The 25,616-nt window shown below is 45.9% G+C and overlaps 1 protein-coding gene and 1 long non-coding RNA gene across 10 annotated transcripts in view; one reads left to right on the plus strand and one right to left on the minus strand.

Moving 5' to 3' along the window:
* Positions 1 to 7,010: 7,010 nt before the first annotated feature.
* On the minus strand, positions 7,011 to 9,310 carry LOC138850177 (uncharacterized). Of its 2 annotated transcripts, none has more exons than XR_011389788.1 (3): positions 9,185 to 9,310; positions 7,885 to 8,153; positions 7,011 to 7,268 (listed from the first exon to the last, which is right to left on the minus strand). It is a non-coding gene; the product is annotated as an uncharacterized lncRNA (long non-coding RNA). The 2 variants fall into 2 exon arrangements; XR_011389787.1 differs by having other exon boundaries at positions 7,011 to 7,578.
* Positions 9,311 to 9,431: 121 nt separating this feature from the next.
* The window catches only part of RBM27 (RNA binding motif protein 27), a 107,888-nt gene continuing 91,703 nt past the window's right edge, over positions 9,432 to 25,616 (plus strand). For all 8 annotated transcript variants that reach the window (XM_008255173.4, XM_008255175.4, XM_008255174.4 and 5 more), the window contains exon 1: positions 9,432 to 9,707. In XM_008255173.4, the coding sequence (XP_008253395.2) occupies positions 9,649 to 9,707 (59 nt within the window). In that variant the 5' untranslated portion in view covers positions 9,432 to 9,648. The remainder of the gene's footprint in view (positions 9,708 to 25,616) is intronic.

Raw genomic sequence — 25,616 nt, forward strand, 5'->3', positions numbered from 1 at the left:
TCCATGAGTTCCCTTTATTACAGCTGCCATCAATTAACCAGCAGGTGCTTTTTTTTCCACTTGCAGTGAACAATTATGACTCCAATTAAGACCTACACTCCATTTGTATACTGGACTCCATTGTCTTCGGCAGACTTATTCCCATGATTGCTCACATCATCTTGTGCACCATTAGATTATCTCCAGATCATACAGATCTACATTTACACGTGTCTTCCAGTCTAAGACAAGCAAGCAGACAAGCAAGGAAAACCAAAATGGAACAAAATGGAAACAAATCCCATCCTATTCTCCACCCCACATTTTCCAGTAACTTCATTGCTCTACACCTCTTTTTTTTTTTTTTTTTTTTTTTTTTTTTTTTTGACAGGCAGAGTGGAGTGAGAGAGACAGAGAGAAAGGTCTTCCTTTTCCGTTGGTTCACCCCCCAAGAGAAAGGTCTTCCTTTTCCGTTGGTTCACCCCCCAAGAGAAAGGTCTTCCTTTTCCATTGGTTCACCCCCCAATGGCCGCTGCGGCCAGCGCGCTGCTGCCGATGCACCGCGCTGATCCGAAGCCAGGAGCCAGGTGCTTCTCCTGGTCTCCCATGGGGTGCAGGGCCCAAGCACTTGGGCCATCCTCCACTACACTCCCGGGCCACAGCAGAGAGCTTGACTGGAAGAGGAGCAACCAGGACAGAATCTGGCGCCCTGACAGGGACTAGAACCCGAGGTGCCAGCGCTGCAGGCGGAGGATTAGCCTACTGAGCCGTGGCACCAGCCTGCTCTGCACCTCTTTACAATAAGACTTCAAGAGACTTGTCATGCTATCTCTAATTCCTCTCCTCATGCTTTCAAAACACATCTTCTCCTTCTGCACTCCATGAAATTGTCCAGGTCATCAGTGACTGCCATGTTGCCAAATCCAATGGTCAGTTCCCTGTCTGCCTCTCACTTGACCTATGAAGTACACTTGACCCATTTGAAAGATCTGCCTTTTCCTAGATATTTTCTCTCTCACTAATTTCCTCTTCCTCCACTGACCGTGCCTTCTCAGTTTACTGTCCCGAATATATTGCTTACTTTTTTTCTGAATGGAAGAATGTCCTAAAAGCCTTCTTTCCTGGACATACCTCCTGGGTGATCTTAATCCAGACCCACGGCTTGGAACACAATCACATGTTGATGAATCAGTCCCTGGTTTGAACTCCAGGACCACCCTTTCTAATGAACTCAGTCTCCTGGATCCAACTGCCTACCTCACATCTCTACTTGGATTTCTTTATTGATTATTGATTATCCATTTACTCATTTCTACCTGAATTAGCTCAAAACTTAGTGATTTAAAACATATATTACTAATAATTAATTCTCAGACTTTTGGTGGGTCAGGAGAGTGAGGACAGCTCGACTGGACAGGTCAGGCTTGGAGGCTTTCATCAGGTTGCAGTCAGATGTTAGCCAAGATTACAATCACCTACAGCTTTGACTAGGGCTCGAGGGTCTGCTTCCAACGTGGCTTACTCCCAGGGCTGGAGAGTTAGTCCTGGGTGTTGGTAAGAAGTCTTGGTTCCTTCCAGTGTCTCTATGGAGCTGCTTGAGTAATTTAAAGTATGGCTACTGGCTTTCAAAGAAGCAGAGATCCAAGGTGGATGTTACAATGCTCTTCATGATTGAGACCCATAAGTTACAAAGAGGAAGAGGCAGAAGCAGAGAAAGAGAGAGGGTGAGAGAAGTCTTCCATTCATTGGTTCACCCCCCCGAGATGGCCTCAATGGCCAGGGCTGGGCCAGACTGAAGCGGGGAGCCAGGAGCTTCTTCTGGGTCTCCCACATGAGTGCAGGGGCCCAAGGAGTTGGGCCATCCTCTACTGCTTTTCCAGGCCATAGTAGAGAGCTGGACCAAAAATGGAGTAGCCAGGACTTGAACCGGCGCCTATATGGGATGCTGGCACTGCAGGTAACAGCTTTACCCACTACGCCACAGCACTGGCCCCCCATGAAGTCTTTAGAAAATGGAGCAAGCACTATTTCCAGTAAGTGCCTATCTAAAGTTGCACTTCCAATCCTCTCAATAAGACTGCTCTCAATTGGCAGCAACTGTTTTAAAAAACTAGAGATATCTGTAGAGTCATATGCAGCCAAAGGAAATTGTACAGCAAGAACCTTTTAATATATTTCCCAGTTACCCCAAACAGTGACATTTTGCAAAACTGTGGCATACTATCACAACTAGAATATTGACATTGATACACTTTTCACTTGTATTTGTGTGTATATGTGTACATATATGTTATATATGTTGCAGTTCCTATATCCGCACCACACACAAGATACAGAACAGTTCCAAGGCCGCAGAGATCCCATTTTTCTTCCGTTGGTGAGAGGTCTTGGTTCCTACATGGGCCACCACATAGAATGCTTAAGTGTCTTGCAGCATGGTGACTGGCTTTCCCCAGAACACGAGATCTAAGGGCAGAGCTACAGTGCTTTTTAAAATCTCTTAAATTTTATTTTATTGATTTGAAATTCAGAGGAGAGAGAAAAAGAGAATGTGCCCCATGTACTGATTAATTCCTCAAATGCCTACAACAATCAGGGCTGGACTTGGCTGAAGCCAGGAACTAGGAGCCAGGAATTCCATCCTGGCCTCCCGTGCAGTTGGCAGGAACTCAAGTACTTGAGCCATCATCTGCTGCCTCCAGGCACATCAGCAGGGAACTGGATCAGAATCAGACTAGCCAGCCTTGAACCAGCACTCTGATATGGGATACAGTTGTCACAGGGGCAGCTTAACCCCCCACATCACAATACTCACCCCATAAAATTATGTCATTTCCAATATATTTTCTAAAAGGAACCATGATATATAAAACCTTTGGGAAGTGACTTTTTTTTTATTCTGCAATTCATCCAAGTTTTTCCATGTATGAAAGATTTATTTATTTTGAAAGGCAAAGCAACAAAGAGAGATATACCATCCATCCATTGGTTCACTCCTTAAAAGTTCACAGTAGCTTCAGCTGGGCCAGGCTGAACCCAGGAGGCAGAAACTCCATCTTGGTCTCCCACATGGGTGGCAGTGGCCCTAGTACTGAAGCCATCTTCCACTACCTTCCCAGGCACTTTAGCAGGAAGCTGAATCGGAAGTGGAGTAGCATGTGGGATGCCAGTGTCTCAAAGGGCAGCTTAACTCACTGTACAACAATGCGAGCTCCAGTTGGTTTTTAATATTAGCCAGTCTTTTTTTTTTTTTTTTAGATACATTCATTTATTTGAAAGAGAGTTACACAGAGACAGAGAGAGAGAGAGAGAGACATCTTCCATCTGCATGCTCACTCACCAAATGGCCGCATTGGCCAGAGCTGAGCAGATCCAAAGCCAGGAGCTTTTTCCAGGTCTCCCATGTGGGTTCAGGGGCCCAAAGACTTGGGCCATATTCTACTGCTTTCCCAGGCCATAGCAGAGAGCTGGATCAGAAGTGGAGCAGCTGGGTCTCGAATCGGAGCCCATATCGGATGCTGGCACTATAGGCAGTGGCTTCACCTGCTACGCCACAGCACTAGTTCCAATATTAGCCAGTATAAATAAAAATGTAATGTGAAGGAACTTTCTAAAAAAGATTTATTCATTTACTTGAAAGGCAAAATAACAGAGAGAAAGGGAGAGACACAGAGAGATCTTTCACCCTCTGGTTCACTTCTCAAATGGCTGCAACCACTAGTGCAGGTTGAAACCAGGAGCCAGGAATTTCTTCCTGGCCTCCAATATGGGTGGCAGGGGTTCAAGGACTTGGGCCATCTTCCATTGCCTTCCTAGGCACTTTAGCAGAAAGCTGTATTGGAAACAGAGCAGGCAGGACTTGAGCAAATGCTCCAACATCCCAAGCATAGCTTAACCAGCTGTGCCACAACACTGTCCCCTACGGGACATTTTTCTAAAATCCCTTTTGAGAAAATCCTAGGAAAACACACCTACGGTCCCAGAACAGAAACTACTCAAGTTGATTCACCTTTGTCTGCCAACTCACCTTGCCTTTGCCTGACAGTGATTCTAATGATGCTTCCTGAAGTGACTTTTCTCAGAGCCAGGTGGGCTGCTCCAGATGATGCAGAATCAGGAGAGACTCATATTTTGATAAGTGTGTTGTTTAATTAGAAAGTCATCTAAACATACAGACAACAGAAGAGTCTGTTGGTAAGCATGGGCTTCCTAGTTAGAGATTCAACCAAAATTTTGTGTAATTGCATATGAGGGAGGCATATTGTGTTTGCTAAAATTACGAAGAAAATTTAATGCTAATCTCTTATTATGCCTCTGGGTTAGCTCTTTTTGTTTGTTTGAAAGAAAGATTTATTTATAAGGCAGAATTACAGAGAGGCAGAGCTGGAGGCAGAGTTTGAGAGAGAGAGAGAGAGAGAGAGAGAGAGAAGAAAGGTCTTTCATCCACTGGCTCACTCCCCAAGTGGCCACAATGGTCAGGTCTGGGCTAACCCAAAGCCAGAAGCCAGGAGCTTGTTCTAGGTCTGCCACATAGGTGCAAGGGTCCGAGTATTTGAGCCATCTTCTGCTGCTTTCCCAGATATATTAGAAGGGAGCTGAATCTGAAGTGGAGCAGCCAATACTCAAACTAGCACCCATATGGGATGCCAGCACTGCAGGCAGCAGCTTTAGCTGCTATGGAACAGTGCCAGCCTTCTCTGGGTTAGCTCTTAACCACAGGTTACAGAATAAGGACACAAAAATGATCAATTTCCTAGCATGATGCGCTGTGATTCTGGAAGCTGATCTACTTCTGTCAATACTTGTGTGAAATTCCAATGTTAACAGCCCTTCCTTTGTGAGGTCCAGTACCTTTAAGCCAACTGTTACGGTTTGAACAGGATTTCACTCCCCAAAGCATAAGGAAATTTATTTTTAAAATATTTTAAAAAGATTTATTTGTTTATTTGAAAGGCAGAAAGAGAGAGAGATTGAATTTCTGTCTGCTGGTTCACTCCCCAAATGGCCACAATGGCCAGGGCTGAGCCAAGCTGAAGCCAGGAACTAGAAACTCCATCCAGATCTCTCACATGGGTGCAGGGGCTCAAGCACTTGGGCCATCTTCTGCTGCTTTCCTAGGTACACAGCAGGGAGCTGGACCAGAAGCGGAGGAGTTGGCACTCTGATATGGAATGTCAGCATCGCAAGTGGCAGCTTAACTTGTTACACCACAATGTTGGCTCCTCAAATTAGCATTTAAACTCCAAGGTCTTCTATCAAAAATTCAAGGTCTCTATTAACAGTTAATCAATTATGGTGTCTCATAGGTGGGCCCTCTGGGATGTGACTGGATTGGATTAAGCTGCTAGGGTGGAGCCCCATGACTGAATCCTGATGGTTTTGTGATTAGAAGCCATGGAGAGGGTAGAAGAAGAGGATGCTGTGTCTCTCTTCTTCCTGGCTCACCATGTGATCATCCGTCTGATACCCTCTGGTCTTTCTAGATGCTTGAACCAATGGAGCCACCTGATCTTGGGTCATGCACCCCCAAACTATAAGCCAAAATAAACTTCCTGCCTAGATAGCTTCTCTCAGGTATTTTTAGTTAGGAAGAGGAAAAGCTAATACATCAAGATACAGAACTTGGTTTTAATGGAGATGGTTTTGATGTTTGTTCTTCCAGTCACTCTCTTTTTAGTGTCCCTTATTAATAATCTCCCTTTTCTGTTAAAGATTTACTTATGTATTTATTTGAAAGACAGAGTGACAGAGAGAGGGAGAGACAGGTTCATTCCCCAAATGGCCATAATAGCCAGGTTCAGACCAGGCCAAGGGCCAGGAGCCAGGAGCTCCATCTTTGTCTTCCCCAGGGTGGCAGGGGCCCAGCGGCCCAGCACTTAGGCCATCCGCTGCTGCCGTCTCAAGTGCATCAGCAGGAAGCTGGATGGGGAGCACAGCAGCCAGGACCCAAACCAGCACTCAGCTGTGGGGTGCCAGCGTCACAGCAGTGGCTTCACCTGCGGCACCACATCATTGGCCCAATAATCTCCCTTTTCTTAAATAAATGTTTCTTCTTCTTCTTCTTCTTCTTTTTTTTTTTTTTTTTTTTTTGACAGGCAGAGTGGACAGTGAGACAGAGAGACAGAGAGAAAGGTCTTCCTTTGCCGTTGGTTCACCCTCCAATGGCCGCTGCGGCTGGTGTGCTGTGGCCTGCGCACCGCGCTGATCTGATGGCAGGAGCCAGGTGCTTCTCCTGGTTTCCCACGTGGGTGCAGGGCCCAAGCACTTGGGCCATCCTCCACTGCACTCCCTGGCCATAGCAGAGAGCTGGCCTGGAAGAGGGGCAACCGGGACAGAATCCGGCGCCCCGACTGGGACTAGAACCCGGTGTGCCGGCGCCGCAAGGTGGAGGATTAGCCTAGTGAGCCGCGGCGCTGGCTAAATGTTTCTTCTTACAAAGACAAAAAACTAAAAGAACTCTAAGGCCATTTTTATTAAGTATCCACCTTAATATCCCCCTTAACAAGGAAAGAAAATTTATTTAAAATCACATCCAAAAACAGTGACTAACAAGGACTGACAGAGATCAACAAAGGTATTAGTTAGCTTTTTGTTACTACAAGGAGGTAGCTAGGACAAGTTACTGATGAAGAAAGAGATTTGTTTTTGCTCATAGTTTTGGAGGTGTACAAGGCAAGTGGATGGGTACCATTGGTTTGGCCATCTGGTAATGTTGGAACACGTGTGCAGGAAAAAATCACACAGCGAGCCAGAAAGCAGTGAGATGGCAGTGAGACCCGACTCAGCCTTCTATACCCAGCCTTCTCTGAAGAGCTACTTTCCAAGGGCATGTCCAGTGACGTAAGGACCTGTTACTAGGCCCATCTGCTAAATACCATAATCGGATTAAGCTTCCAATCTCTTAGTGCTACTAACACAAGATTCTGGATTCTAAACTTCAAATGTCTGCCTGAGTTTGGGAGTTATATCCCCTTCAAACCATGACAACACATGTTTGTTGAATGAATTTTTAATGAACCACATAGTTCATATTTTTTAAAGATTTATTTGTTTATTTGAAAGTCCAAGTTACAGAGAGAGAGAGAGAGAGAGAGAGAGAGGAAGGCAGAGACAGAGAGAAAGATCTTTGATCTGCTGTTTCACTCCCCAGATGGACATAACAGCAATGGCTGGAGCTGAGCCAATCTGAAGCCAGGAACCAGGAGCTTTTTCCAGTTCTCCCACATGGATGCAGGGGCCCAGGGGCTTGGGCCATCTTCTGCTGCATTCCCAGGCACATAAGCAGGGAGCTGGATTGAAGAGGAGGTTGCCCATATGGGATGTTGGCACCACAGGTGCTGGCCCTCCAGCCAATTCATTCTTACATTTCACTTTATATTTTTGTTACTTGGGGTGACTTCATCTTCTTTGTGGAAAGTAGGGGAGGGAAAATGTGGATAAGCATAAAGGAAGGAAGGGAGGAAGAGAAAGGGGAGAAGAGGCAACAGGTGGATCTGAGAAAGCTCTGAGTTTGCTTTCAGAAGCTCTGGGCACTACTTCTGCTCCTTCTATAGACCTGCCACAGTTTCATGGTTTCATTCTCTGGAATTTTATCCCCATCTGCAAAGTTGAGAGGGTGTCAGTGACAAGCATTCACTAGCGGATTTTTGAGTGCTCTCTGCTTTCTGTCACTCTATGTTGAGAAGCCTGCAGACTCTACCTAGCAAGCCAAACCCCCTGCTGGCACTGTTTTTTGTACATCTGTGAGATGACAACAGCTTTTACATTTAAAAAAATATTTATTTATTTTCATGTACTTGGAAAGCAGAGTATCACACACACAGAGAGAGAGAGAGAGAGAGAGAGAGAAGGAGGGAGAGAAAGAGAGAGAGAGAGGGGCTCTCTTCCAGCTGCTGGTTCACTCACCAAATGTCCACAACAGTCAGAGCAAGGCCAGGCTGAAACCAGGAGAACACGATTCCATCCAGGACTCCCACGTGGGTGGCAGGTGCCCAAGCACTTATGGGATCATGTGCTGCCTCCCAGGGTGCATTAGCAGGAAGTTGGGCTGGAAGTGAAGGTGCCTGGTCCCCAGCTGGCACTGCTCTGAGATGGGGCTGCTGACGCCAAGATCTCCAGGGTGGCTTAACCTACTGCAGTATGAAGCCCAGCTCGGCGTTTACAGTTTTAAATGGCTGAAAAAAATTTAAAGAGTGGTATTTAATGACATGTGAAAGTAATATAAAGTTGAAAATTTCACGTAATGTGCATGTAAGTGTTATTGGAATGCAGGCACAATCATTTGTTTACATATTGTGCATGGCCAGTTTCGTGCCACAACACTGCATATTGAGTAGTTGTCTCAGAAACTTCAAGGCCCACAAAACCGAAAATATTTGCTATATAGACCACTTACAGCAAAAAGTTTGCTTACACTTGCTGTACGACTGTATGGTAGTATATCTGCTCATTTTGGGTTGATCCAACTCTTTTATATGGGGTGTTTGCTCATCAGGTATTTTCCAAAATGTTTTTATTACAGTGCATAACCTCATAAACTTCAGCTTCCTAAAAGGAGCCATTCGGTTTCCTTAATCACTGTTGGACTCCTAGTGCCTTCTCCGGTGCTGGCAAATAGCAGGGGCTCAGTATTTCTCATTCAAGAAACATTCCAACACCACTGCTAAGCCAGTGGTTTCGAAACTCCATAGGAAATTTCTTATCTACTACAAACTAAGTTGCTTATTCCGATAATTGCAATATGTCTTTTAACTATTTTTTTAAAAAAACATTTTATGCTCATTAAAATTCTCCCCCTCAATGAATTTTAGATATGCAACGAAAAGAGTTTTTAAAAAATTGGAATCGTTTTCCTGCCTAAACAGAGCGCTTATTGAGAATGCTAGTAAAATTGTAATGGCCTCAGCCTTTTCCATCCGTGCGCCACGTTTTAAAAACGACGAGTATCAGATTCCAAGGCACGGTTGTCAGAAACATTCTGCGTGACAGCAGCGAAAAATCCAAGCGTGAGCGCCGGTCAAAATGAGTGTGTAAGAAAAAAAGTAAGATTTTGTATTCTGTGCGAAGTGTCGAACGTGGATGCATCGCACGTTGTGTTGCAGATTTACTACAGCTGAGTCATTTCGGGACACGAGTGTGTGTTTCCAGGAAAAATGAGAGGAAGGAACCAGGCTGAGGGGCTCTCCGGGTTCCCCCAGGCACTCACGGCAGCAGAGACCGGTATTCCGCGGCGGGCGGCGGCGTGCTCAAAGAAGGCGCCGCGGCCCCTTTAAGAGGCTCCGTACCTTCTCCAAGATACCATCTTGCACCAGGAGTTCGCTTAAGCTCTCCACCTACCTTGCTATATCCCTCCTACCTAACTGGGTACGACCGGCCGGCGGGGCGAACGAGCCTTTTCATTGGTGTTGCGCGCACGGCCCTCTACCTCCTATTGGCTCTTACGCCCGCCACTCGCTGTTATCTCCCGCCTCTGTCAGCTTCGGGCTAGGTTGAGTGAGGGCTCTTGGGTTAGTTCCTGTTAGGCCCTGGCCGGGGGAGTAGGTTGAAGTCTCTTGAGATGCCCGGTGGGCTGGGGCACCGGGAGCTGTGAAGGGAGTGTGAGGAGGCGGCGAGCGGAGACCCACGGCAGGCCTGAAGAAGAGCGGCGGCCGAGCCCGCCCTCACTGCACCATGCTCATAGAGGATGTGGATGCCCTCAAGTCTTGGCTGGCCAAGTTACTGGAGCCGATGTGAGTGAGCTGGGGTGGGCCGGGGCGGCGAACGTGGGCGTTGGGGGGCCGCGGGGGCGTGGGGGGAGGGGAAGCGGCGTGTTGGGGGGGGCAGTGTGGCAGGGCAGCAGTCGGGAGGTCCCGGCGACGTATTCTCTGTAGTACTATCACCATTGTGGGGGGGGGGGGGGATGAGAGAGAGCGAGGGAGGGAGGGAGACGCCGGGAGGGAGAGAGACGCCGGGCGGGAGGGACGGGGAGAGCCGGGGGGCGTTCGGGCGGCGTTGTTGTGGGACTGGGGGCAAGGACAGCGAGGGCTTTTTAAATATACCTTTCGAGTGCTAGAGGGGGTAGCAGGGAGAATGAGGGAATTTGAAAATAGTGCTTGTTGGAGCACTTAGGAAGATACCAGAGCTATCGAGGGATTTTTAAATGTGAATTTTGAGATCTTGAAGGGAGTAGTTGGACAGCGAGGGCTTACAGGTAGTATGAATCCGGGGCTAAAAGGTCTAGAAGCAGAGTATCAAAGGCCTTTTCAGAATATTGGGGCAGGAAATGTATAGCAGGGACCTGAGGCTGTAGAGCGGTTCTTGGTGAGCTCCCAGGGTTCAGGGATATTGAAGGATTTGAAAAATGTTCTGGAGTGACTGAAAGGGATATGTAGGCATTGAAGGGTTCTAGAAATTTGGAGGGAGCTGATAACATGAGGGCGGGATCTTAAGAGATTTTAAAGTATTGTGGAGGAGTTGATAATGTTAGGAGAACTGAAGATTCTTAGGTACCTGCCACTTGAGGTTGGGAAATTTGAAGTTTGAAAGGGGTATGCTGATTGCGCTATTATTGGTGGAGGGGTTGAAAGGGGTATACCTATAGCGTCTAGGGGTTTTTTAGATACAGGTATTGGAGGAATAAAAGGGGTAACGGAAAGAAGGGTTGTCTATGTTGTTGAAAGGTGGAGAGGATGACTGAAGGTAATTGGATATAGAATTCTTGTTGGTGAACTGAAAGGAGAGAGCTCTCCGTACAAAATATGTTGGATTGTATCAGGCATAGAAATATCGTTGGGGGGCTTGTGAGGGATAGTAGAAGTACCAACTTTTTGTGTGCGTGTGAAAGAGAGACAATGATCTCTGATTCACTGGTTCTCTCCACAAATGCCTGCAACAACCAGGGCTGGGTCAGGCTGAAGCCAGGAGCCCAAACTCATTATGGGTCTTCCGCAAGGGTGGCAGGAACCCAACTCCTTGAGCCATCACCTGCTGCTTCCCAGGGTGCACATTAGCAGGAAGCTGGAATCAGGGTTAGAGCTGGGATTCAAATCCAGGCACACCATTATGGGATGTAGGCACAGGGAATGCAAGTATCCCAAGGTGCGCCAGATGCCTGCCTCTATTTTTTTATATATATATATATATATTTCTTTTGACAGGCAGAGTTAGAGAGAGAGGGAGAGAGAAAGGTCTTCCTTTTTCCGTTGGTTCACCCCCCAAGTGGCTGCCACAGCCGGCGCGCTGGGGCCAGTGCACTGCATCGATCTGAAGCCAGGAGCCAGGTGCTTCCTCCTGGTCTCCCATGCGGGTGCAGGGCCCAAGGACCTAGGCCATCCTCCACTGCCCTCCCTGCCCACAGCAGAGAGCTGGACTGGAAGAGGAGCAACTGGGACAGAACCGGCGCCCCAACTGGGACTAGAACCCGGTGTGCCAGTGCCTCAGGCGGAGGATTAGCCTAGTGAGCCGCGGCGTGCTGGCCTATAATATATATTTTTTTAAATATTTATTTATTTATTTGAGTTACAGAGAGGCAGAGAAAGAGAGATCTTCCATCCACTAGTTCACTCCCCAGGTGGCTGCAACGGCTGGAGCTGCGCCTATCCGAAGCCAAGAGCCAGGAACTTTCTCTGGGTCTCCAGTGCAAGTGCAGTGGCCCAAGGACTTTGGGCCATCTTCTGCTGCTTTCCCAGACCATAGCAGAGCTGGAGCGGAAGTGGAGCAGCCGGAACTTGAACCTGCACCCATACAGGATTCTGGCACTGTAGGGAGCAGTGTTTTACCCGCTACGCCACAGCGCTGGCCCCCATAATAATTATTTTAAGGAGATAGGATTGCAAAGTATTTATGTGGTGAACTAGAGTATAGCTGGTACCTGTAACATCTCCTAGGGGGAGGAGAGAAAATACTGGAGGATTAGAGAAAGATGTCCTTAACTGACTCTTTGGAGAGTGGGTATGGGAAAGGGGTGGAAGGGAGAGATCATTTCCTGCTCCCTCATCATTTCTGCTTTTTACTTACTCTCTTGTTGGAGGTTAGAGCTTTCTGCCTGAAAGATGGTGGAAAAGAGGAAAAGCTTTGATTCATAAATCAGATTGCTTTAGGGAAAAAGTGAGTGTTTTATAGAGATGTGTTTGGGAGGTGTTGAAGCATGATGAAGTAGGGGCTGTTGGGAGACAGTGGTAAGCTACTTCCCTGTTGTTGATCTAGTTCCTGATCTTCCTGAGAAACCTTGTTAACTCATCTTTCTGCTAGTTTGGTTTCTTGGGGTAACATCTAGAGAGAGAGTTAGCTGCAGTCCACTGTGTCAGCCTTGTAAAGGCAGGATGGGTAAGGGAGGCAGCGTGGGGAATTTTGATGTCCGAAATGATACTTGCTTTCTGAGGAAGAGAAATGTGTGAGCAGTGCACAGGTGTATGCAATGAATGAATAAGCACATGCTAAGGGCTTCCCAGTTTTCTGAGTGGTGATCTGGTTGAAGTGGAGTGCACTTGAAAGATGCACTTGAAAGAGTTGTAGGAGAATATGGGCTTCTTAAATGTGTATCTTGATTTTTCACAATGCTAAGTTTTGGGGTGCCAAGATGGAAATTCCTTGTGGTGAAGGTAGGACATAAGATAAAATAGACTAAAATAGACCATATGTGGAGAAGGTTGAAAGAAGGACAAGGTTTGTAAATTTGCAAAGTTCTTCATGTTAAGGTAAAACAAACAAAAATTACCTTATCCTTTTATTTTGAACACCTGCTGTTACTGTTGCTGCTGCCGCTGCTTCTTTTTTAAAGATTTGTTTATTTTGAAAGCCAGAGTTACAGAGAGAGAGAGAGAGAGAGAGAGATCGATCTTCCATCTTCTGGTTCACTCCCCAAGTGCCCACAACAACCAGGACTGGGCCAGGCCAAAGCTAGAAACTTCATCCAGGTCTCCCATGTTAGTAGCAGGGGCCCACACACTTGCGCCATCTTCTGCTGCTTTCCCCAGGCCATTAGCAGGGAGCTGGGTTACAAGTGGAGCAGTCCAGGTATAAACTGATGCTCAGATGGGATGTTGGAGTTGCAGGCGGTAATTTTACCTGCTACACCACAATGCACAATGCCAGCCTTGCAGTTTTTTTTTTTTTTAAATCATTGTCCATGCAGATTGTTTTTGTTGTTGGTAGAGGTATTTTTTTAAAGTATTAAATACATATTTTATGTGATAAATAGAAGGTAGCCACTTTGACCTTAGGGTTACTTAGTTTTGTATTTTTTTATTTTACTTTTTTAAAAGATTTATTCATTTATGTGAAAGAGATGGGTCTGGTGCTGTGGCATAGAGGTAAGGCCACTGCCTGCAGTGCTGGCATCACATGTGGGCACTGGTTTGAGTCCCGGCTGCTCCACTTCCGATCCAGCTCTTTACTATGGCCTGCGAAAAGCAGTAGAAGATGGCCCAAGTGCTCAGGCCACTACCCCTGTGTGGGAGACCCAAAAGAAGCTCCTGGCTCCTGGCTTCGGATTGGCCTAGCTCTAGCTGTTGCAGCCATTTGGGGAGTGAACCAGCGGGTGGAAGACTTCTCTCTCTCTCTCTCTCTCTCTCTCTCTCTGCCTCTGTCTAACTCTGACTTTCAAATAAATAAATAGGTCTTTAAAAAAAAAAAAGAGAGAGAGATCTTCCATCTCCTGGTTCATGAAGACAGGTCTGGGCCAGCCTGAAGCCTGGAGTCAGGAACTCCATCCTAGTCTCCTTAGTGGGTAGCAAGGGCTCAAGTACTTGGGCCATGTTCTCTTGCCTTTCCCAAGCACATTAACAGGAAGCTGGATTGGAAGTGGAGTAGCTGGTACTTAGCTCACCTTGCTGTGATACAACACTGGTCCTTTTAATTATTTTCAAGTTCCCCAAAATGTTTTACTCTGAAATGCTTGTTTTTATTTATTTTTATTAGATTTTATTTGTTTGAAAGGCAGAATTACAGAGAAAGAGAGACAGAGATAGATCTTCCATCTGCTGGTTCTTTCCCCAAATGGCTGCAGTGGTCATTGCTGGTCCAGGCTGAAGCCAGGAGCCTGAAACTCCATCTGGGTCTACAATGTTGATGACAGGGGCCTGAGCACTCTGGCTTTCTTCTTTTCCTAGGAGTGTTAGCAGGGAGCAGGATCAGAAGAACAGCAGCCAGGACTCAAATGGACACTCATGGGATGCTGGCATTGCAGGTGGTGGCATAAGCCTCTGCACTACTATGCCAACATTTTTGTTTAAGTCAAAATTCAGTTTGGTTGCCAGAGCTATAATGAGAGATAAGGAGGGAGCAGGGTGAGAGATTTTCTGTCTAGTAGTTTACTCCCCAAATGGGCATAACAGCCAGGTCTGGGTCAGGTCAAAGCCAGGAGCCAGGAACTCCGTCCCGGTCTCCCAAGTGGGTTGTAGGAATTCAGCTACTTGGGCTATCAGCCACTGCCTTGCATGCTCAGAGGCATTAGCAGGAAGCTGCAGCAGAAGCACAGAGTGCCTGGGACTCAGACTGGCACTCCCTTATGGAATGTGAGCATTCTAACCAGCTGGACCACAATGACCACCACCCCAAAATACATAGTGATGGATTTGATTGGAGATGTTAAGAAATAGTGAAGGCAAATGCAGGTATCACATGTATTTTTATTCTTGGTGTGTTATCATGGGAGTTTTTTTAATTAAAAAATATAGTAAGTCATATACTAAAGAGGGTTGTGTTTATAAGTTTACTTTTTTGCCTATTCCAGATTCAGGAAAATTTTTGTCACATTGATTGGTTGCTACAACAGCATTTCAGAGTAGGTGTTAGGCTTTCAGATAATGTAGTTGCTGTGGCTAGGGTAGAATCAAACTGTGGCTGTGCACATGATTTCCTTTTGTACTTTCTTATGTGACTTAATTTTTTTTTTTAAAGATTTATTTATTAGAGTTACACAGAGGAGAGACAGAGAGAGACAGAGAGGTCTTCCATCTGATGGTTCACTCCCCAATTGGCTGGAACTCTGCCGATCTGAAGCTTTGGAACCAGGAGCTTCTTCCAGGTCTCCCATGCGGGTGCAGGAGCCCAAGGACTTGGGCCATCTTCTGCTGCTTTCCTAGGCCATAGCAGAGAGCTGGATTGGAAGTGGAGCAGCTGGACTCGAACCAGCGCCCATATGGGATACTGGCGCTTTAGGCCAGGGGGTTTAACCCACTGAGCCACAGCGCCGGCCCCAATGTGACTTAATTTACAGTTAACTAAATTTATATTAACTTGCAATTTCTTGGCATTATATAGCATGTTACATTTTGTTACTGATGAAGTAAAGGTGTGTGACCAGGTATTTCTTTCTTTTTTTTTTTTTTTTTTTTAATTTTTGACAGGCAGAGTGGACAGTGAGAGAGAGAGACAGAGAGAGAAAGGTCTTCCTTTTTGCCGTTGGTTCACCCTCCAATGGCCGCCGCTGCAGCCGGCGCACCGTGCTGATCCGAAGGCAGGAGCCAGGATCCAGGTGCTTTTCCTGGTCTCCCATGGGGTGCAGGGCCCAAGCACCTGGGCCATCCTCCACTGCACTCCCTGGCCATAGCAGAGAGCTGGCCTGGAAGAGGGGCAACCGGGACAGAATCCGGCGCCCCGACCGGGACTAGAACCCGGTGTGCCGGCGCCGCAAGGTGGAGGATTAGCCTATTGAGCCACGGCGCCGGCTGTGACCAGGTATTTCTAAACTTAGCCAGTTTTCTTGCGATTATTCCCTATCAACAAGTTAGAAACATCATGGGTTGTTAGAACTTACCTGTTACCTTTTATTTCTCTTGTAGATGTGGAAAATATTTTGAATTTTATTAGATGAGAGACAGAAGGAGGGATCTCAGAAGAAATGACTCCTTAGCTGGCTGGGAAAAAAAGCCAGTACTACCATGTTTGTTGGCAGTACAGTAAAGGGAATGGAAATCATACCTTAGTCAAGGAGTTTGTTTACTTAATGCTGTATCAACAGTCTAGGCACACAAGAGTTTTGTTGGGGTTCTCAACTTTACTCATTTGCAAAATATCTTGGATATCCTAGTCATAGAGACTATGTAGGAATTATCCACAACTTGTGGATGTGTTTTTTTTTTCAGAAATTATTGCTGATTATAAATAAATGTTTGCTTATTTTCATTTTCTATGAAAGGCAAATAAAGATAGAGAGCGATATTTATCTATTGGTTCTCTCCTTAAATGTTCATGTTAGTTAGGGTTGGGCCAGGCAGAAGCCGGGAGACTAGAGCTTCACCTGGGGCCTCCTATGTGGGTATCAAGGGCTCAGATACTTACACCATCATCTGCTTCCTCAAAGGAAGCACATTAGCAGTAAGCTGAATGGGAGATGGACTGTCTGGCACTTAACCGTGTGAGTGTTCTAAATGGCAACAGAAACCACTACACCAGAGGCCTGCCATACTGTTCATTTTAAGTGTGTGAACCCTTAAAGTTTCCAAGTAAATTCAGGGCATAAATGAATCATTGAAGAAATTTTTGCAAGTTTAGAAAACGTTCAGGGAAATACTTTTTCTTTTCTCTCTTTTTTTAATTTGAAGTGTTGACTTTTTTTTCCCAGAAACCTTTTATTTAAGGTATAAAAACTTCATGCATTTCATAAATACAAGTTTAGGAGCAGAGTGATTGTTCCCATTCTACCCGCCCTCACACCCTCACTCCTACTCTTCTTCCCTTTCCTATTCCCGTTCTTATTTATTACTAAGATCTATTTTCAGTTAGCTTTATACACACTAGAATTAAGTCTATACTAAGTAGAGTCCAACAAATACAATGAAAAAAAAATATCTCTCAACAGTCGAAACAAGGAATGTTCAAAGTCACTGCATCTCAAAGATCTCAGAGAGTCCACTTCCCATTCACCTTTTAGGTGCTCTGTTAGTATTATTTTGTCCTTTTGGGACTGACTTATTTCATTAAGTATATTGTTTTCTAGTTGCATCCATTTTGTTGCAAACAACAGCATTTCATTCTTTTTAACTGCTGTGTAGTATTCCGTAGTGTACATATCCCATAATTTCTTTATCTAGTCTTCAGCTGTTGGACATCTGGGTTGATTTCCATATCTTAGTTATTGCAAATTGAACTGCACAGGTAAACACTTTTCACCCATTTACATTTTCCCCAAAACAGTTTGTATTTGGTGGGGAATATTTTAAGTTATTTATAGTATATATTAAGTACATATGTGCATATACAATTCACTGCTCTTTGGCTTATTGTAAACATTTGTCTTGGTGTTTGTTTTTTAAAAGTTTGTAAACTTTTGGACAGTTTTAACTGTATTTTCTAATAAAGCATTATTGTATGAATCAGGACATTTAGTTTCTAGTTCCATGTCTGTCTCTAATTTACTATGTGACTTTGGAGAAATTTTCTAACATTTCTCCGTTGAGGGAGCTAATTATATGAACCTTTTACTTATTTCACAAACAAGAATATTACATATGCAATCTATAAATGCTTTTTATACCTCAATCATTCTTATATTACAAAAATTTATGGGTTTTGATAGTCGATGCCACGGCTCACTAGGCTAATCCTTCGTCTGTGGTGCCAGCACTCTGGGTTCTATCTCTGTTGGGGCGCCGGTTCTGTTCCGGTTGCTCCTCTTCCAGTCCAGCTCTCTGCTGTGGCTCGGGAAGGCAGTGGAGGATGGCCCAAGTGCTTGGACCCTGCGCCCGCATGGGAGACCAGGAGGAAGCACCTGGCTTCTGGCTTTGGATTGGCGCACGGCCGTGGCGGCCATTTGGGGGGGTGAACCAACGGAAAAGGAAGACCTTTCTCTCTGTCTCTCTCTCTAACTCTGCCTGTCCAAAAAAAAAAAAAAAAAAAAAATTTATGGGTTTTGAAATAGGAAAATATATTTTTTTATAAGTTTTTTTTTTTTTTTTTTTGACAGGCAGACAGGCAGAGTGGACAGTGAGAGAGAGAGAGAGACAGAGAGAAAGGTCTTCCTTTTGCCGTTGGTTCACCCTCCAATGGCCGCTGTGGCCAGCGCTCTGCGGCCAGCGCACCGCGCTGATCCAATGGCAGGAGCCAGGTACTTTCCCTGGTCTCCCATGGGGTGCAGGGCCCAAGCACTTGGGCCATCCTCCACTGCACTCCCTGTCCACAGCAGAGAGCTGGCCTGGAAGAGGGGCAACCGGGACAGAATCTCGTGCCCCGACTGGGAGTAGAACCCGGTGTGCCAGCGCCGCAAGGTGGAGTATTAGCCTAGTGAGCCATGGCACCGGCCGAAATAGGAAAATATATTCAAGTCAGTTCAAAAGTATCTTGCTTACTAATGTTAAGTGTTACTCAGAGCCATTTAAAAAATAATAATGATTCTAGTATATACAGTACAATGGCAGGTTCTGTATGTAGGAATTACTAGAGAAAGTCATATTCTTTTGTAGTTTCTATGAGTTCTGGCCATATCAGGATCTTTTATTTTTTTATTTTTTTTTATTTTTTTTTTATTTTTTTTTTATTTTTGACAGGCAGAGTGGACAGTGAGAGAGAGAGACAGAGAGAAAGGTCTTCCTTTGCCGTTGGTTCACCCTCCAATGGCCGCCGCGGCTGGCGCGCTGCGGCCGGCGCACCGTGCTGATCCGATGGCAGGAGCCAGGAGCCAGGTGCTTTTCCTGGTCTCCCATGGGGTGCAGGGCCCAAGCACCTGGGCCATCCTCCACTGCACTCCCTGGCCACAGCAGAGGGCTGGCCTGGAAGAGGGGCAACCGGGACAGAATCCGGCGCCCCGACCGGGACTAGAACCCGGTGTGCTGGCGCCGCTAGGCGGAGGATTAGCCTATTGAGCCGCGGCGCCGGCCCCATATCAGGATCTTTTAAAATGCAGTAGACTCTGTTTAAGAAAAGCAACATTGGATTATCACTGACATCAATTGTGTTTCCATCCATTGCGTTTGCAGTTCTCATTGAACTTGCGTGATGTTGATAAAATACTTGGCCATTTATGTAGAATTCACAGTTTCTAAGACACCTGAACTTTCTCTGGAGGGCATCAAGAGTATTTCACCCCAAATAAGCATAAGGGTTATTTCAAGTTCTGTCATTCTATGTGTATTTCCACACTTAGCTGGTCACTTGAAGCCTGTCATAAAGAAGACAGTTAAATTTACCAAAGATCGAATTGATTTTTTTCTAGAATCATTTTAGCAGTTAATTTGCTTAGAAATTAACATCAGGAACTTACTCTGATTCCAGTTTACAGTGCCTTTTCTTGAAATTTTTTTTCTTTTTTGACAGGCAGAGTTAGATAGTGAGAGAGAGACAGAGAGAAAGGTCTTCTTTCCGTTTGTTCACCCCTCAAGTGGCCGCTACGGCCAGCGTGCTGTGGCCAGTGCCACGCTGATCTGAAGCCAGGAGCCAGGTACTTCCTCCTGGTCTCCCACGCGGGTGCAGGGCCCAAGCATTTGGGCCATCCTCCACTGCCTTCCCGGGCCACAGCAGAGAGCTGGACTGGAAGAGGAGCAACCGGGACAGAATCCAGCGCCCCAACTGGGACTAGAACCCGGTGTGCCGGCGCCGCAGGCGGAGGATTAGCCTAGTGAGCCGCGTTGCCGGCTGTGAATTTTGTTTTGTTTTTAGAAAATAGTCCCTTTTAACTCCATTCTGGTCTGGTCATTCCAAATGAGGCCTTCCCATAATGTGGGTTAATGCTTCTAAGCAGTTTTGTTTCTTTAGTGTAAGTAAGTCCCAGAGACTGACTTTCAATCCTAAATTACCTATTCTCTGAGTTGCAATCATCGTAAATGTTAATAAATGTACACTGTTGATAAAATAAAATGCACTACAGGCTAAATATATTGTCATCTTGGAATATGATGGAAATGACAAAGATGATTGTTTTGGTTCATATTTATGGATTTGGTGGTCATGGCGAGTATACTTTTTTTTTAAATTAATTTAATTATTTGAAAGAGAGTTCTGAGAGGGAGAGGCAGAGGCTGAGGCTGAGGCCGAGGCCAAGGCCAAGGCCAAGAAAAGGAGAGAGAGAGGTCTTTCATCCACTGATTCACTCCCCAGATGGCTACAATGGCCAGGGCTGGGCCAGACTGAAGTCAGAAGCCTGTAGCTTCATCTGGGACTCCCACGTGAGTGCAGGGGTCCAGACACTTGGGCCATCTTCTGCTATCCCAGGCACATTAGCAGGGAACTGGATGGGAAGTAGAGCAGCCGATACTCGAACCAGAGCCCATATGGGATGCAGTTGCTGCAAGTGGGGGCTTGACCCGCTCTACCACAATGCCAGTCCCCAAGGTAGACTTGTTTGAACCCTAGAATTTACATACTGCTCTAAGTTTGCAGTCTCTTATTAATAAACTCTGGCTGTCTCTCTCTGTCTCTGTCTCTCCATTTCTCTGTAGTTCTGCCTTTCAAATAAATAAATCTTAGGGGGCAAAAAAGGGCTGACATGTGGCACAGCAGATTAAGGCCTGTGTTCAACTGCCAGCTGCTCCACTTCCAGCCCAGTTCCCTGTTAATGTGCCTGGGAAACCAGCAGAAGATGGCCCAAGTGATTGGGCCTCTGCACCTGGATGAAGATACTGGCTTCCAACTTCGGTCTGGTCCAACCCTGGCCGTTATATGCATTTGGGGAGTGAATCAGTGGTGGAAATTGTCTCTCTCTATCTCTTTGTCTCTCCCTCTCTCTGTAACTCTGCCTTTCAAATAAATAAATGGATCTTAAAAAAAAAAAAAATCCCAAAAGACAAAGAACAAGAAAGTACTCTGACCAGTGATCTCTGCAGTTGGCCAAATGGGGGGAAAGATCATCATCTGGCAGCTGTTAGACCTCATCTCCTGATAAGTAAATGAATAAGGTTAAATAAATATTAAATAAGTATTTTGAAAGTGTGTTTTTAGGATTGAGAAGTACTGATAATTTTTAAAGTGAGCTTAGTGGCTACCAAGAATTAGTCTGCCTTTGATGTACTGTGGAACTTGTTTAAGGAGACCATTCACTGTTTCATAGAAGAGGAGTTATTTTAGTCAAAAGACTTGGCAAGTTTTAGTCTACAAGTGAAGAACCTATTTGTTTTTATGCCCTTGGTCTGACTCCTAAATATGTCTGACTTCTTTGTTCCTGGCCTAATAGCTATAGGCTAGAAGCCAAAAGTTGCTTTCCTAGCCCTATGTTTCCTACTACTATTTTCTCTCATCCTCTCAAACATGTTGTTATTTACTTGATCATTAATCTCAACTTACACCATTTGTTATTTTGTACTGTAGTTACTTGTTTTTATATCCATCTATTGGCCAGGTGACTGAAAGGCAAGATAGTCTTGGTCAAAGTAATTCTAATAAACAGTAAACATTTAAATGAATGCATATCCTCATGTATAATTAAGTTGCTTGAAAATTAGGAAAGTAAGCTTTTTTTTTTTTTTTTTTTTTTTTTTTTTTTGACAGAGTGGACAGTGAGAGAGAGAGAGACAGAGAGAAAGGTCTTCCTTTTTCCATTGGTTCACCCCCCAATGGCCCCTGCGGCCGGTGCACTGTGGCCGGCGCACCGCGCTGATCGAAGCCAGGAGCCAGGTGCTTCTCCTGGTCTCCCATGCGGGTGCAGGGCCCAAGGACTTGGGCCATCTTCTACTGCTTTCTCAGGCCATAGCAGAGAGCTGGATTGGAAGTGGAACAGCCGGGACTCAAACTGGCGCCTGCTACGCCACAGCGCCAGCCCCAGTAGTTAATTTTGTGCGTGTATTTAACAGTGACTATTCAAGACCTGTATTCAATATATCAAAATGGCATTTGTAACTGACATATGTATGTATTTTTGCCACCAAATCTTGGCAGTGTTTCTTCGTCATCATTCATGAAAGCTGTTAATTAAGGAGAGGATGAAAGTGTTATGAACTGAATGTTGGTGTCCTGTAAAATTGTTCTGTTGGACCTTAATCCCCAATGTGGTATTGTTAAGAGAGGAGACCTTGGGACTGGCACTGTGGCACAGTGGGTTGGGCCACCACCTGCAGTGCAGGCATCCCATATGGGTGCCGATTTGAGTTCTGGCTGTTCCACTTCTAATACAACTCCCTGCTGGTGTGCCTGGAAAGGCAGTGGAGACTGGCCCAAATGCTTGGGCCCTGTACCCATGTGGGAGACCTGAAGTTAAGCTCTGGGCTCCTGGCTTTAGCCTGACCCAAGCTCTCTCTGGTCATTGGTAGCCATTTGGGGAGTGAACCAGCAGATGGAAAAACTCTTAACTTTGCCTTTCAAATGAATAAAATAATTTTTTTTTTTGATAGGCAGAGTTAGACAGTGAGGGAGAAAGAGAGAGACAGAGAGAAAGGTCTTCCTTTTTCCATTGGTTCACCCCCCAAGTGGCTGCTACGGCCGGCGCGTTGCGGCTGGCATGCTGTGCCGATCTGAAGCCAGGAGCCAGGTGCTTCCTCCTGGTCTCCCATGCAGGTGCAGGGCCCAAGGACCTAGGCCATCCTCCACTGCCCTCTCGGGCCACAGCAGAGAGCTGGACTGGAAGAGGAGCAACCAGGACAGGATCCGGTGCCCTGACCGGGACTAGAACCCAGGGTGCCAGCGCTGCAGGGGGAGGATTAGCCAAGTGAGCCGCTGTGCCGGCCTGAATAAAATAAATCTTTAAACAAACAAACAAAAAGAGATGAGCCCTTTAGGAGGTGATTAGTTCATGAAGATCTGCTTCTGTGAATGGGTTAAATTCCCATACACAAGAGGCTTGAGGAAGTTTTCTTGTTGCTGTGTGGGGGACACTTAGTAGGTGGAATCTATGAGGAGTGAGCCCTTCCTAGACCTTGAATTTGCCACTGCCTTGGTCTATGACTTTACAGCCTCACAAACTATGAGCAGTAAATTTGTTTATAAATTACTCATCTAAGGTAAGGTATTTTTTGTTTGTTTTGTTTTGACAGGTAGGGTGGACAGTGAGAGAGAGAGAGAGAAAGAAAGGTCTTCCTTTGCCGTTGGTTCACCCTCCAATGGCCGCTGCGGCTGGTGCGCTGTGGCCAGCGCACCGCGCTGATCCGAAGCTAGGAGCCAGGTTCTTCTCCTGGTCTCCCATGCTGGTGCAGGGCCCAAGGACTTGGGCCATCCTCCACTGCACTCCCGGGCATAGCAGAGAGCTGGCCTGGACGAGGGGCAACCGGCAGAGAATCCGGTGCCCTGACCGGGACTAGAACCCGGTGTGCCGGCGCCGCAGGCAGAGGATTAGTCTAGTGAGCTGCGGTGCTGGCCTGGTGAGGTATTTGTTATAGCAACCTTGACTGAACTACGAAAGCTTTCATTTGAAAAGTAGTAGAACCTGTGGATGTGTGTATACACATATGTCTATACAAAATATTTTAAATTTTAAAATACTTTCATTTTATTGGAAGGGGGGGAGAGAAAGAGATCTTCCATTTTTTCTTTTTTTTTTTTTTTTTTGACAGGCAGACAGGCAGAGTGGACAGTGAGAGAGAGAGAGAGACAGAGAGAAAGGTCTTCCTTTGCCGTTGGTTCACCCTCCAATGGCCGCCGCGGCCTGTGCGCTGCGGCTGGCGCACCGCTCTGATCCAATGGCAGGAGCCAGGTACTTATCCTGGTCTCCCATGGGGTTCAGGGCCCAAGCACTTGGGCCATCCTCCACTGCACTCCCTGTCCACAGCAGAGAGCTGGCCTGGAAGAGGGGCAACCGGGACAGAATCTGGCGCCCCAACTGGGACTAGAACCCGGTGTGCCGGCACCGCTAGGCGGAGGATTAGCCTAGTGAGCCGCGGCGCTGGCCCCCATTTATTCTATATGCCTGCAGTAGCCATGGCTGAACCAGGCTGAAGCCAGGAGTCTGGAACCCAGACCATGTCCCCTACCATGTGGCTGCAGAGACCCTTTTATGTAAGCTATCATTGATGTCCACCTGGGTGCATTAGCAGGAAGCTGGAATTAGAAGTGGAGCTAAAACTCCAACCCAAGTGATCTGATATGGGATGCAAGTGTCTGGTGACTAGCCCCTACATAGCATACCACCCCAATGTATATTTGTAGTTTCTGTTACCATGTTATAAAATAAATTTCATTTTTACTTATTTTTTGTATACTGTATTATCAAAGGAATAATTTGAACACCAATCTCAATCAGACTTTTTGTGTTTTTTAGTTTACTTTCATTCTTTTAAAATAATAAAGATATTATTACATTACAGAAATATGTTTCTCTTCATATGTGCACTTGTGTAGCTCTGATCAGACTCTGAAATTTTGAATCTTAATTTCTCCAATTGACATTACATGATTTTTCATATTTGCATATTACTTTTATAATCACTTTGGATGCCTAATATTTCTTTCTTTAAGGCGTATTTTAGGGGCTGGCACTGTGGTGTAGCAGGTAAAGCCATCATCTGCTGCACTGGCATCTCATAGTGGTGCCAGTTTGAGTCCTAGCTGCTCCACTCTAAATCTTGTTCCCTGGTAACATTCCTGGGAAATCAGCAGAAGATGGCCCAAGTCCTTGGGCCCCTGCCCCTGTGTGGGAGACCCAGAAGAAGCTCCTGGCTCCTAGCTTCAGATCAGCCCAGCTCCAGTCATTGTGAATATTTAGGGAATGAAAAGTGGATAGAAGATCTCGCTCTCCCTCTCTGTAACTCTGACTTAAAAATAAAATCAATACATTTTTTTAAAAAAAGATTTGGAAGACAGAGTGATAGAGACTACAAACAATTTTCTTTTTCTGTTTTAAGATTTAATTGTTTAGTTGAAAGAGTTACACACAGAGAGAAGGAGAGGCAGGGAAAGAGAGGTCTTCCATCCACTGGTTCACTCCCCAGTTGGCTGCAGTGGCCGGAGCTGTGTTGATCCAAAGCCGGGAGTCAGGAGCTTCTTACAAGTCTCCCATGTGGGTGCAGGGGCCCAAGGACTTGGGGGCCATCTTGTATTGCTTTCCCAGATCATAGCAGAGTTGGATTAGAAGTGGAGCAGCTGGAACTTGAATTGGCGCCTATGTGGGAGGCCGGCACTGCAGGTGGTAGCTTTACACGCTGTGCCACAGCACCGACCCTACATTGTCTATCTGCTGGTTTACTCCTCAAATGTCTGCAACAGCCAGGGCTGGGCCAAGGGTAAACAAGAACTTGAAACTCCATTTGGATCTCTCACATGGGTACAACGGCCCCAACACTTGGGTCATCTTCTCATGCTTCTCTAGGCACTTTACCAGGGATCTGGATAAGAAGCAGAGTATCTGAGACTCCAGCTGGCACTCCAGTATGGGATGCTGGTGTCACAAGTGGCAGCTTAATCTGTTGAGTCACAACATCAGCCCCATGGATGCCTAATATTTCATAAACACCCAACAGTAAGAAAATGGTTAACTTGGTGCTACTTTTTCTGTTCATGGTAATTCTTGGGCCACTGTTTTGAAGGCACAGTGGTTAAAACATTGATTTGGACACCTACATCCTTTGTTGCAGTGCCTGGGTTTGAGTACCAGCTTCGCTTCTGATTCCAGCTTCCTGCTAATGTGTACCCTGGGAAGCAGCAGGTGATGGTTTATGTCTTTAGGCCCTTGCCACCCACACCAGAGACCTGAGTTGAGTTCCAGGCTCATGACTTAAAGCCTGGCTCGTCCCTGGCTGTCATGGGCATTTGGGGGAGGGAATCAGTGAATGTGAGATCTTTCTCTGTTTCTCTGCCTTTCAAAT

The sequence above is a fragment of the Oryctolagus cuniculus genome, chromosome 6 (genome assembly GCF_964237555.1).
Source record: "Oryctolagus cuniculus chromosome 6, mOryCun1.1, whole genome shotgun sequence".
NCBI lineage: Eukaryota > Metazoa > Chordata > Mammalia > Lagomorpha > Leporidae > Oryctolagus > Oryctolagus cuniculus.